This window comes from Eubalaena glacialis, chromosome 9, assembly GCF_028564815.1.
Source record: "Eubalaena glacialis isolate mEubGla1 chromosome 9, mEubGla1.1.hap2.+ XY, whole genome shotgun sequence".
Classification (NCBI taxonomy): domain Eukaryota; kingdom Metazoa; phylum Chordata; class Mammalia; order Artiodactyla; family Balaenidae; genus Eubalaena; species Eubalaena glacialis.
In genome coordinates, this window is record NC_083724.1 from 67,945,477 (window position 1) to 67,958,987 (window position 13,511).

Consider the following 13,511-nt stretch of genomic DNA (forward strand, 5'->3'; position numbering starts at 1 on the left):
CTCAAAGGCTGGCAATTGGTCTGCTGGCTGTCATCTGGGGTACCTCAGTACTCTCCCAAATGGCCTTTCCTCTGTATTTGTTGGAAGGTGATCCCAGAGCAGCATTCCAAGAGGGCAAAGATGCAAGCTAGAAGGATTTAGGGCCTAGATCTGATATTTGCACAGTGTCATATGCCACATACTTTTGGTCAAAGCAAATCGCAGGCCAGGCCAGATTCAAAGGGTTGGGAGATGGATTACACCTTTTGATGGGAGGTGCAGCAAAGCTTTGTGACTATATGTAGTCTGTTACAGGTTATTAGTTAATCCAGAATTAGTTTTAAGTGATCTTACTAAACCATAAAAATAATTAATCACATACACATTTACATTTTACAGAATCCATATTTCCCATAAATATATTTTGGGTATATACTCTTTGCAATTATTATGTGAGTGTGTTCCTCTATGATTTTGGCATATTATATAAAAATTTTAGTGCGCCATGTTATTTCTGTTAGAACATACAAAATGAAGCATTTTTAAATGTTTAGATGTTCATTTTAATTATAACCATAATTTTTGCAATTTTATTATCTTCATGAAAATGGCATTTATATTTATGCTGCTTTAGAACAAGATTGAAAAACATATTTGAATTTATGTGTGTTTTTAATCTAGAATGCGACTAATGAACTCACTAAACAATCATCAAACTTGAAGTCTCTGAAATTTGAACTCCTAGCAAAAGAAGAACACATAAAGGAAATGCATGAAAAGTATGTGCTTTATATTTTTATCCATTGTATTTGGTGCCACCTAGTGGTGGCTAACTCTACTAAACATTGCACACCAAGAAACAATACCAACATGTTAAGTTGTTTGCCTTTCTTAGTTCGTTTTTAAGCCTACACAAGATGAAAGTTTAAAGAATATTACATATATCATGGTTTATGGCAAGATAGTTACTATTTTTTAATTAGAGTAAGAATGTTTAAAGTTAGATTTTCCATCTTAAACATATTTAATTCTGAATAAATATCAATTAATGGCCAAAAGACTATGAACAGGAAACTTTAGAATGTAGTAATTATTTGACTAAAAATATATGTATAGGTTGATCTTTATATTGGATTTAATGCCTAAGCTTATAAAGCGAAGGTGGGAAAAAAAGGAAAGTTTTGTTTGTGTTTAAAATAACTGGAGGGTTATGAAATATTATAATACTTTGTGTATTTATACTAAAAAGGAGTTTAAAATGTTCTATCTCACAGAATCAAAATTATTTCCTTTCTATATCTTTTATAGATATACTAGAGCTTAGAAGTTGTAACATGTTTAGAAAGAATTCTAATCATTCATAATTTGAGATACATATACCTCATGTACATACATGTATACCACGTTATAAGTGAAGAGCACTTAAAATCTTAACAGATAAAACTATTAGACAAAAAAATTGGTTAATTTTTTTAAACAGACTATCTTGAAGCTTGTTTATGGATGGAGTTAGTCTTGCTTACTGTTTACCAGTGAGGACTCTAGAGAAACATTCTTTGAATCCTGGCTTCTTTACCTGCTAGCTCTGGGACTCAATTTAATAGAATTAACTCATAAAGTTCTTAGAATTAAATGAGTTAGTACATGTAAAGCACTTATAACAGTGACTGGCACATAGTAAACACTCAATAAATGTTAGCTGTTGTTCTTTTTATAGTAGTAATAGTAGTAGTTGTTACTGCATCTATCATTTTATACTTAGCGTTATCAATTTAAGCTAAACTGCTATGTCAGTTCAATCTCATATGATATTAAATTAGAACGTCATGCCTAACTTTAGTGTCTTTACATGATATTATCAAATTTTATATTTGTTTATTAGAGTATAGAATTGTTTCTTATCAATGTTATGCTTTTTGATAATCTCTAAATATTGCTTTGTATTTTTCTTAGAATGCAAGGTTGGAACATAAATATAATAATTTTAAGTTTTCATAAATTTTATTAATTTTTCTCAGTTCTTTTTTAATATTTTAATGTATATATATATATAAAATACTGTAATTACCAAGTCACAACTGGATTATAGATTTTAATATTTTACTCAAATTATTAATAGAGCAATATTTTACACCATGCAATTATTTTATTAATTTGCAACTTCACTAATATCAGATAGCATTTAAAAATTAACAGTAGGTATAACATTGGATAATATGTAAGATATCATCACTGTTGAAGTATTTTCTATCACTCTTGATAAAATGCCTTTTTTTCCCTTTCAAGGATGTCTCGAATGGAGAGAGATATAACCATGAAAAGACATTTGATAGAGGACTTGAAATTTCGACAGAAAGTAAATTTGGAAAGTAATGAGAGTATTAATGAAATGCTAGAAAATCTTGAAAAAAAGGTATCAATTTTTATGTTCACTGACACTGAAAAAAATCACTTCCCCTTGTATTTACTTTAACTCAAATATTCTATCTTAATAAAAGGTATAGCAAATATTCATAAAATATGTGTATTGTTACATAATTATATCATTTGCTCTGAAAGTACATTATTTGTTTTAAAATTCAAGACTCCAAACGGTCACACATAATATAGTCATTCATTCTTTTTACATTTGTAAACATACCATGAGAAGATAATCAAGTTTAATTTTTAAAATGTTTAATATTTCTGGGATACATAATTCCATTTTATTCAGCATTTTCTTTTATTTAAAGCTATTATTTATAATGATAGAATTAAGCATATATTTTAAATGAAAAATATTATAGTCAATGAATATCAGTTCTTTAAAAAGTGTACTCACCACGGTTTTTTTTAAAGTATACTTTTTCCTTATACATTTAATTCAGTGTACTTAGGAAAAGAGTCATATTTAAAATAGTTGTATAATATCTGATCCCAAAGTAGAAATCAGTGATTTGCTGACTAAGAGATATTTTTTTGCTTAAAAATTTTTAAAGCTGCTATTTACACAAATCATAAAACAAATCATAAAGCAGCTTGTGCTTTGGCATTCACTAAATGTCATCCACTCCAGAGAGAGCGTTTCCCCTACTTTCCTTTTTGGAGATAAAAATGTAAGTAATGCTCAGATGGATTTAAGAGAGAAAGTTTTACATGAGCAAGACACATGCATACAGATTTTCTTTCTCTTTCTTCTCCACAGACCCACATGAATTATAATTACTTTGTAGAGGTTTCTTCAATGCTATCCTTAAAATTTTGCTCATTTTTTTAACTTCAATAATCATTTAAGGTAGTCTTACAAAGTTTGTGTAAGTAATCATTTATCTTTAATAGCTTTAAAGTGAAAAAGAAAAACTATTTTCTTCGGCTATTCTTTGAAATGTATAATAAATATGTTGTATTACTTATTTAATTTTATCCTAAAAAGTACATGTTACACTTTTACTGGAGAATACAAATGAAAATTATCCATGACTTGGCTTATTTAAGAATCAAAACCAACCATCTCCTACTTAAGGAAGTTTAGGTTAGTAATTAAAGGAAATATCGTTAAAATTAATTTTATATTATTAGATAGAAGGCTACACATACCAATATTCATGCTTTTTTGTGCAATTTTGGGGTTTTGCTATTGATTTAAGGATTGTTAGTCTCATTCACAGTATGAGTTCTACAGATCTTATACTTGAATTTGATATCATTTATGAGAAAATAAACTAGACTTATTCATGTATTCATTTGGTTTCTGTTTGAAACAAATACAGTATGGAACTAGAATGCCTTTACCAATAATAATTACCTTCATGCTTTTATTGTAGGTGAAGACATTAACTGAAGAGTGTTCCAACAAGAAGGTATCAATCGATTCACTAAAGCAAAGACTTAGTGTCGCTGTAAAAGAGAAGTCACAGTATGAACAGATGTATCAGAGAACTAAAGAGGAGTTAGAAAAAAAGGTATGGTTTTAGGACATTTTAGCCTGGAGATGGACCGTAACAATGTCTTTTTCATTTTTAAAGTTGTCCTTTTTTTCTCCCCAAAACTACTATGAGCTATTTAAATGTTTCAGATAACTGCGAAGAACATTTATATCTCTACATAAAACACTAAGAATTTGTTTACTATTAAAGGTAGCGCTGTATTAGAGAGACAGATTTACTTGTCTTGATAATTTCTAATAAATAAAAACTATTGTTAAGAACTGGCATTTATGTAAGTGGATATAAATTTTTAGGTCCACCTAAACTTATAAACTAATTAAATACTTCCATTTGATATATGAAATCTTTCAGTCTAAAATGGCTTCCATGTCTTTAATGATTTATAATTTTTAAAAAGCATAAACTAATTTTGATGATAAATATATGATAATATGTGTGCAGGATATTCATTGAAAATAAACAAAAACAACCATCAATTTTACTCAAATAAAAATGAATACAAGATACAGAGAGAGTAATGAAACCCTTTCCTTATCTGACATCTCTAACTAACATCCAAATCTGTTTAAGAAATATTTTTTTATTCTATGATTACTGGTCTTTTGCAGGATCTCAAGCTTACTTTCCTCATAACAAAAATAAATGAGACTGAATCTGCCATGGCAGAAATTGAAACAGCAGCATCTAAGCATCTTCAAGGCTTAGCAATGCAAAGTGAGCAGGCCCTAGAGGGTGCACAGAAGAAATTGCTGCTAGCCAATGAGAAAGTGGAAGAGTTCACCATATTTGTGAAGGTTTGAATTCTTTGTGCTTTACTAACTTGTACTTTACTTCAGGCAGAGTGGGCAGTGGCCTACTTCAGACGATTTGGGAAGTACGTTGAAGTTCCTTTCTGCTTTCCTAAACCACAAAGCATCTTCCCCTACCCTACTTGCCACACTGTTCAAATTTTCTCTATAAAAGATTTGTTTTTATAGCTTGAGTTTTAAAATGTCCACTCTATTATTAATATTCTTTTCTTAATGTCAATTTAGTTATGAAATTGTGTTAATCACATAATCAAGACAGGTGGGGTTTTTTTTGTTTTTTTGATTATTTTTATTTTTGGCTATGTTGGGTCTTCGTTGCTGTACGCCGGCTTTCTCTAGTTGCAGTGAGCGGGGGCTACTCTTCGTTGCATGTGCAGGCTTCTCATTGCGGTGGCTTCTCTTGTTGTGGAGCACGGTCTCCAGGCGCTGGGGCTTCAGTAATTGCGGCGTGTGGGCTCAGTAGTTGTGGCTTGCGGGCTCTAGAGAGCAGGCTCAGTAGTTGTGGCACACGGGCTTAGTTGCTCCGCGGCATGTGGGATCTTCCTGGACCAGGGCTCGAACCCATGTCCCCTGCATTGGCAGGTGGATTCTTAACCACTGCGCCACCAGGGAAGTCCCAAGACAGATTTTAAGACAAAAGAATTGAGTCATTTTCATTCCACTCTCCTTTTAAAAATCATCCAAGCAAGAACAACCAGAAACTTGCTCCATGATAATTGAAGTTAAGAGACATTGCACCCCAGCCCATGACCTATCACGCATGGAATGGATAGAGGAATGGTAAATGATCTAGCAGGACAAAACGAAGACAAGCTGAAGTGTCTACAAAGGGTGTACCATCTGGAAATTATCTGACCACTGAAGACTCCCAGAACGGTTCTGGCATTGGCTGCACAAGGAACCACCAAAGCTGAGGGTGGTGGGGGAGAGGAGAATACCAGGCTAAAATGGGTGTTTTGTTTGAAAGTCTTTATAAGGAATTTTTAGACCTCTGGCCTATACTTCTGCCCAACATGGTCAGCCAGTATTCCTCCCTTAACTATTCTGGAAAAACTCAGGAGGAGCAGTTCTAGTTTCAGAGATATGAAGCACTGAGGGCTGGGAACCTGGTGATTGCTCCACTCCTTTCAATCCCACTGTGAGTTGTTTGCACCCCTGTTTAGTGCCTTTTATTCTGCCTCGTATTATAGTCAGCAAACGGATCTGTTTCCATTATATAAATTATGATGAGTTCCTTAAAGTCAAGAACAACGTTTTATTAATCTCTACCTCCACAATATGTACCATAGTGACTTGCAAAGAGTTGGCATGCAATAATGATCACTAACTAATCAAATTGAATTTCTCTTAGGAATATGAAATTTTAATAAAAGCCCTTTTGGCCTTTAAAAATAAGAATTAAGACAATTTGACTACTGTGGGAGGGTAACTCTTTACTTTCCCCCTTTTATCTCCTGAAGTTGCAATGTTCTTTTTTTTTTTTTAACCAATCTTCGATGAGATTGAGTTCTTCCCGCTACTTGTTCCTTTGGCTGGCATATATTATTAAAAACTTGCCTATCATAACCGTAGAAACTTACTTAAATATATAAATATTTTTAATTGATAGAATCTTTATAAAATTAAAGTTTAAATGGCCTTCTATGGAATAAAATAACATCACCACTTACTGTCTTCTTTCTTAAATTACCCTACTATTATTTGAACCACTCAACTAGATTTGCTGCATATATAATTATTATATATATAAATACGTTAGTGTTCTCAAATCAGTTACCCCCTTAGGTATTGATCTTATTTATAAGAATTAACATTCCTGGGCTTATAAGTTGAATATAAGATGGCAAATAACTGGATCTTATGTATAGTACCATTTTCTTTATTCCTCTAAAAATAACAGCTTACAACATTTTATGCCAGTGTTAATAGTACCCTATTTAGAACAAATCCCTTACTTTGTTTCTTTGGAAATCATAGATACCTTGGGAGTTTTCTCATTTAAAAAATATCTACAAAATGAATGGAATAAAACATTTTATCTCTTTCAATGAAGGTTTCAAATGGTTTAAAGTCAGACCAATAATGCTTGCCTCAGAGGACTCTAAATGATCGCAGAGTATTAATTTAAATTTATTAATTTAATCATATTTCCTTTTCCCGATTTAAAGTGTCATTCCTTCCAAATGCTTGTTGAATAGTCTCACTGTTCAACTTATGATAAGCACTCTCATTGAATATTGTTGTTATTTTACTCATGATGTAGAGCTATTTTTATTATGACTTTTAGCTTCATAAACCTTTGCTTTCCTTGTTTTATATTCAGCTTAGAGTTGCATTTTTTGTACTGTTAGCCAATATATAAAATATGAAATGCACACTTATAAGATTTACTCAAATGCTAATTATGGTTTTTCCTAAAGTATTCCTTGAACGTGTCCTGTTTAAAAAAGAATTGATAACCAGAAGTTTTTAAAATAGAAAAATGAATTTTATGATTAGATATCTGATTATTATAGACTTGATGAAGTTTCATGACCTTTATGATAATGTAGTGGGTGTACTTCTTCACATAGAGTAGTTTGGCAAAAATTATCTTTTAAAAAACAAACTTCTTATTTATGTCCAAGGATATGAATAGTATTTAATGATATAGTGAATGTCTAATCTCTAGTTGTTCGAGAGTAACATACTAATCCTTCATATATTTCACCAACAATGATATAGAGTATAGATGTCCTAGTAGATAAATTCACGATTGCCGTGGTTTCATGACTTTTTAATTTGAGTAGCATATTAAAGGTCCTATAGTAGAGAATGATAACAGATAGGGATAAAATATTTTTAGTACTCTTTCAGAAATTTTCCATGTTGTTTCAGTTTGGTATTTAGATTGCTTGCATTAGAATCAACAGATTCTATTGCATTTAAATAAAATTCATAATTCCGGGCATTATTGAATCAAAATCTTGGTTGGGGTGAGGCCCAATAATCTGCGTAACTACTAGGTGATATTAAGCATTAATACTGTTTTGAAAACATTGTTTTTTTTTTAAAGCCCAACATTGCTTTTATGGATTGAATCTATATAACAAAATATTTATCAGTTTGATATTTAATAGCACCTTTTACCACTCATGACTTCTAATGGTAATTTGACATTTGTTTTACTTAACTGTGTTTTAGGGTCAATATGTATTTGATAATGGTACCACTTCTACTGCTTAATCCATTTCTCTAATAAAGGGCCACAAGCAAACTAATGCCGAAACCAGAAACATTGGCAAAGACTGGATATTTGGGTCTGAGGAAGGAGATTACTGTCATCCTTCTCTTCCTCACATGTATGGCCCACCCTAGGACTGGGCAGAAATGCTCAGGAGCTGCCGTCTGCAGTGACATACCATCAGTGACGTCCTAAACACTACTGCATTACAGCTCAGCTCTCACCTTTTTAAACATTTAAGACCTTCCATAATTTGACCCTATTTTGTTTAGAATCTAATTTTTTTCCCACTACTCTCCAAATTTCACCCAGATTGTGTTCAGTCTTGCCTTTCCTCAAGTTCTCCTTCTTCCTTGACATATCCTTCTCTCTTTGCTCTAAATCCTTCCAATTTAGCTCAGGGCCTTCCTCTTTCATGAATCATTTCTTTAACTCTGTGGTTAAGGGGAAACGGCCCTACTCTGCCAGTTTCTAGTTCTGTTATCTCAGGCAAGTGACTTAATCCTCTGTGTCTCAGTTTCCCCATCTATAGAATTAGTGGAATGATGGGACATACCTGAAGTGAGGATTTAAATAAATTAACATAGATAAAGCTCAAACATTGCCCAATATGCTCAGTGTTATCTGAGTGTCAGCTAGTAGTATGGCTATCATTTATCTCCTGAATAATTATTGTATATACCATATAAATTAACACATAACTGCAAACTCTCATATTTTTCTTTTTGTTTCAAGTAGATTATTATAGTCAATTTGAAGTTAGGGTATTGTCATTCATTTACCCAAAGTACTGGCACATAATAGGGCTCACTAAATTCTTGAAGAATTGATTTTACATCTGCTTTAAGAATGGTACAGGACACATAATCACTGCTCAGATTGAAACCTCTGTGAAGGCAAGAGCTATGCACATTGCTTAACGAGCATAGTTAAAGAATGTGCATAGTTCCTACATGGAACATTATGATCACCAGGACTCATTCTGTGCAGAGCTTATTAGGGTATCAAGTACACAAAAGTACTTAATAAATATTATTAGTAGTATTAATAGTAATAATGTTTGTTCTGGCCATGTTATGGAATCTGTGTTCCCTTTACTCTTTTCACTTATGCATAGGGCACAACCAGGTTATAGAAGAGGAGTGGCCATCTGTTCTAGATCTAGTCTTGAATATGGAATTTTGCCCTGGAGTAAAATCAAGTGCTTTGAGCATCTGGGCTGGATATATGTGGCAGAGCTGAGGCTTTGAATTCTCCTAATAACTGAATAAAACACACAAGGGAAATTTCTAGAAGTATTTGCTCAGTTTGATTGAGCCCTGATATAGGCTTGTTAATGTGCTTGTATATGAGAGTCATATGCTCAATTCCATCTTCTCGATGGCTTTTGTTAGCTGATAAATAAATACCAGCCAAAGAACAACATTTAGCTGGAAGCTTAAATCATTTAATTATCAATATGTACTCGCTTGGTAAGATTTAGTACGATGATTTGGGCATATAAATTTCTTGCTTCTTTAGTGAGAACATTTGTAGAGCATTATAATTTTATTTTTAATAGGTACAATTGTTAATACTTTGGTACTGATCTACTCTGTTAATTATGATTTTTTTCTATTTTTTTCCAACTTTATTGAGATACGACATATAACAATGTATAAGATTAAGCTATACAATATGGTGACTTGATACATGTATATATTATGAAATGTTTACTACAATAAGGGTAGTTAACACATCCTTAGCCTCACATAATTACCATTTTATTGTTATTGTTATGGTGAGGACATTTAAAATCTACTCTCATAGCAAATTCCAAGTATACAACACAGTATTGTTAACTATAGTCACTATGCTGTACATTAGATCCTTAGAACTTATTCTTATAACTGGAAGTTTGTGTCATTTGACCAACATCTCATTTCCCCCACCCCTCAGCCCCTATCTTTCTGTCTGACTTATTTCTCTTAGTATAATACTCTCAGGGTCCATCCGTGTTGTCACAGATGGCAGGATTTCCTTCTTTTTCATGGCTGAGTAATATTCCATTTTGTGTGTGTGTGTGTGTGTGTGTGTGTGTGTGTGTATACACACACACACACGCGTGCCACATTTTCCTTATCCATTAATCCATTGATGGACACTTAAGTTGCTTCCATGTCTTGGCTAGTGCAAATAACAGTGCACTGACCATGGGAATGCATATGTCTCTTTGAGATCCTGTTTCATTTCCTTTGGATATGTACTCAGAAGTGGGATTGCTGGTAGTTCTAGTTTTAATTTTTTTGAAGGACCTCTATACTGTTTTCCATAGTGGCTGTACCAATTTACATTCCCACGAACGGTACATAATGGTTCCCTTTTCTCCACATCCTCGTCAGCATTTGTTATCTCTTGTCTATTTGATAATAGCCATTCCAACAGGTGTGAGGTGATATCTTGTGGTTTTGATTTGCATTTCTCTGATGATTAGTGAGGTTGAGCACCTTTTCATGAACTTGTTGGCCATTTGTATGTGTTCTTTGGAAAAATGTCTGTTGAGGTCCTTTGTCCATTTTTAAATTGGATTATTTGGGTTTTTGTTATTAAGTTGTATGAGTTGTATATAGTTTGAAGTCAGGAAATGTGATACCTCCAGCTTTCTTCTTTCTCAGGATTGCTTTGGCTATTCAGTCTTTTGTAGTTTCATACAGATTTGGGGATTTTTTCCTATTTCTGTGAAAAATGCCATTGGAACTTTGATAGAGGTCTCAGTGAATCTCTAGGTGGCTTTGGGTAGAATGGACATTTTAACAATATTCACTCTTTTAATCAGGATATCATTCCATTTATTTGTGTCTTCTTTAGTTTCTTTCATCAGTGTCTTACAGTTTTTGGTGTATAGATCTTTCACTTCCTTGGTTAAATTTATTCCTAAAATTTTATTGTGTTGGGTGCTACTATAAGTGGGATTGTTTTATTTCTTTTTTACATGTTTAATTCTTAGTGTATAGAAACATGACTAATTAATTTTTGTCTGTTGATTTTGTATCCTGCAACTTTACTGGATTTGTTGATTAATTCTAACAGCTTTTTGATGGAGTCCTTAGGACTTTCTATATAAAAGATCATGTCATGAGCAAACAGACACAATTTTATTTCTTTCTTTCTGATTTGGATGCCTTTTATTTCTTTTTACTGCCTAATTGCTCTAACTAGGACTTCCAATACTGTGTTGAATAGGAGTGGTGAGAGTGGGCACTTTTCTCTTGTTCCTGATCTTAGAGGGAAAGGTTTCAGCCTTTCACTGTTGAGTGTGATGTTAGCTTGGGCTTGTATTATATGGCCTTTGTTATGTTACAGTATGTTCCTTCTATACCCAGTTTGTAGAGAGTTTTATCATGAAAGGATGTTAAATTTTGTCCAATGCCCTTTCTGCATTTATTGAGATGATCATATGATTTTTATCCTTCATTCTTTTAATGTAGTGTATCACATTTATTGATTTGTGTATGTTGACTCATTCTTGCATTCCAGGAATAAATCCCACTTCATCATGGTGTATGATCCTTTTAATGGGTTGCTGAATTCAGTTTGCTAGTATTTTGTTCAGAGGTTTTGTATCTATATTCATCAGGGGCATTGGCCTATAGTTTTCTTTTCTTGTAGTGTCCTTATCCGGCTTTGGTATCAGGTTAATGCTCACCTCATAGAATGAGTCTGAAAGTGTTCTCTCCTTTTACAGTTTTTGGAAGAGTTTGAGAAGGATTGACTTTAATTTTTCTTTGTTTGGTAGAATTCACCAGTGAAGCCATCAAGTCATGGGCTTTTCTTTGTTGGAAGGTGTTTGATTGCTGATTCAGTCTTCTTACTCATTATTAATCTGTTGAGATTTTCTGTTACTTCATGATTCAGTCTTGGTAGGCTGTATGTTTTAGGAATTTATCCATTTCTTCTAGGTTGTCCAATTTGTTGACATATAATAGTTCATAGTATCCTCTTATGATCCTTTGTATTTCTGTAGTATCAGATGTAATATCTTCTCTTTCATTTCTAATTTTATTAATTTGAGTCCTCTCTTGGTAAGTCTAGATAAAAGTTTATCCATTTTGTTTATCTCTTTAAAAAACTAGCTCTTAGTTTCACTAATCTTTTCTATTGTCTTTTTTGTCTCAATTTATTTATTTCCACTCTTCTCTTTGTTATTTCCTCCCTTCTACTACCTTTGGGTTTAGTTTGTTCTTTTTGTAGTTCCTTGAGGTGTAAAGTTAGATTATTTTTTTGAGATTTTTTTTTTTTTTTTTTTGCTTAATGTAGGGTTCCACATGGCAGAAGAGGCCAGTGACAGGAGTTGGGTGTTGGCGTGCAGGTGCTCAGGTGGAGGGGCTAGCTGCAGGTGAGCCCAGCGGTGCAGGCCAGTGAGAGGAGACAGAGCCAGATCTGGGCCCACAAACAGCTGTGGGGGCCTTAGCTGTCAGCATGTAGTCCTATGGCTACAGGGCCTCACCACAGGCACTTGCATGTCGTTGGACGCCAGTGACAGGAGTCAGACCAGTGGCGAACCGGTCCACAGCTGAAGGGGTTAGCCCCAAATGCATGCATGGCAGTGTATCAGCTGCAGGGGTCTAGGCTGGCATCTTGCACTTGTGCAGCTGCAAAGGCCAAGCTGACTTCCAGTGCAGATTGGATGGTCCAGTTGGGGACAGGGAGGGAGTCAGTCAGGTGGCATCCGTGAAGGTGGAAACCTGTGGGGGGAAATCACAGTGGTGAAATCTGCAGGGGGGTCACGGCAGCTGTCCTGGGCTTTGGTTTCTTCAGTGGTGAAAGCTGTTGGGATCCTGCACAGAGCTGTAAACCACAGCTGCTCTTGCTGCATAGCTGATATTGGGAGCCCCAGGCATTCTTCCTTGCTCCAACCTGTCTTTATTTGTCTTAGCTTTGTCAGTCTCTGGGTGGTGTGAAACTGAAGTGGGTCCTTCATGCAGTGATATGAAAAACTGGGGAAGTTGGTTCCTCGCCTCACTCTCCCTTTCCCAGCGAGGGAACTCTTTTGAACTGGGCAGTTCCCCCTTGGCACTGAGCAGTGCCACCCTGGGGTATGGGATGATGCAGGCAAAACGAAACTGCCCTTCTTTTTCTTTGTGTGGAGTTATTCTCAGGTTTTTTGCCCCACTGTGTTGCTGAAATTTCTTAAGTGGACTCCTGAGCTCTTCCAGAGCTATTTTTGTTTGTGGATATCTGTCTAATTGTAGATATTTGTGGGGGGGATGGAGGCTGGATCTCCCACCCTATATTTTGGTGACATCACTTCTTAATTATGATTTTTAAACAGTTTTATAATAAAATCCAATTTGAGTTAACTCTTTCTGTCCTATCATTATATAAGAAAGGTAAATGACAGCTGTTTTTAAAGACAAGTTTTTAATAAAAATACATTAAGTGGGTGAACTTTAAAATATGTAAATTATATCTTGATAAAGCTGTTTAGGAAGCCGTTAAAAAAAAAAGACATTACTTCTCCAAGAAACTATGATGGTAGGAGTGACTCCACAGTATTGGAGCAGCCAGTTATAACCTTCATCATAATAATCTAAT

The 13,511-nt window shown here is 34.0% G+C and overlaps 1 protein-coding gene across 1 annotated transcript in view; it reads left to right on the forward strand.

Moving 5' to 3' along the window:
* The window catches only part of CNTLN (centlein), a 337,062-nt gene that overhangs the window by 283,766 nt on the left and 39,785 nt on the right, over positions 1–13,511 (forward strand). Inside the window, exons 20-23 of the mRNA XM_061199082.1 lie at positions 661–758; positions 2,266–2,392; positions 3,783–3,920; positions 4,514–4,699. Coding sequence (XP_061055065.1) covers positions 661–758; positions 2,266–2,392; positions 3,783–3,920; positions 4,514–4,699 — 549 coding nt within the window. The remainder of the gene's footprint in view (positions 1–660; positions 759–2,265; positions 2,393–3,782; positions 3,921–4,513; positions 4,700–13,511) is intronic.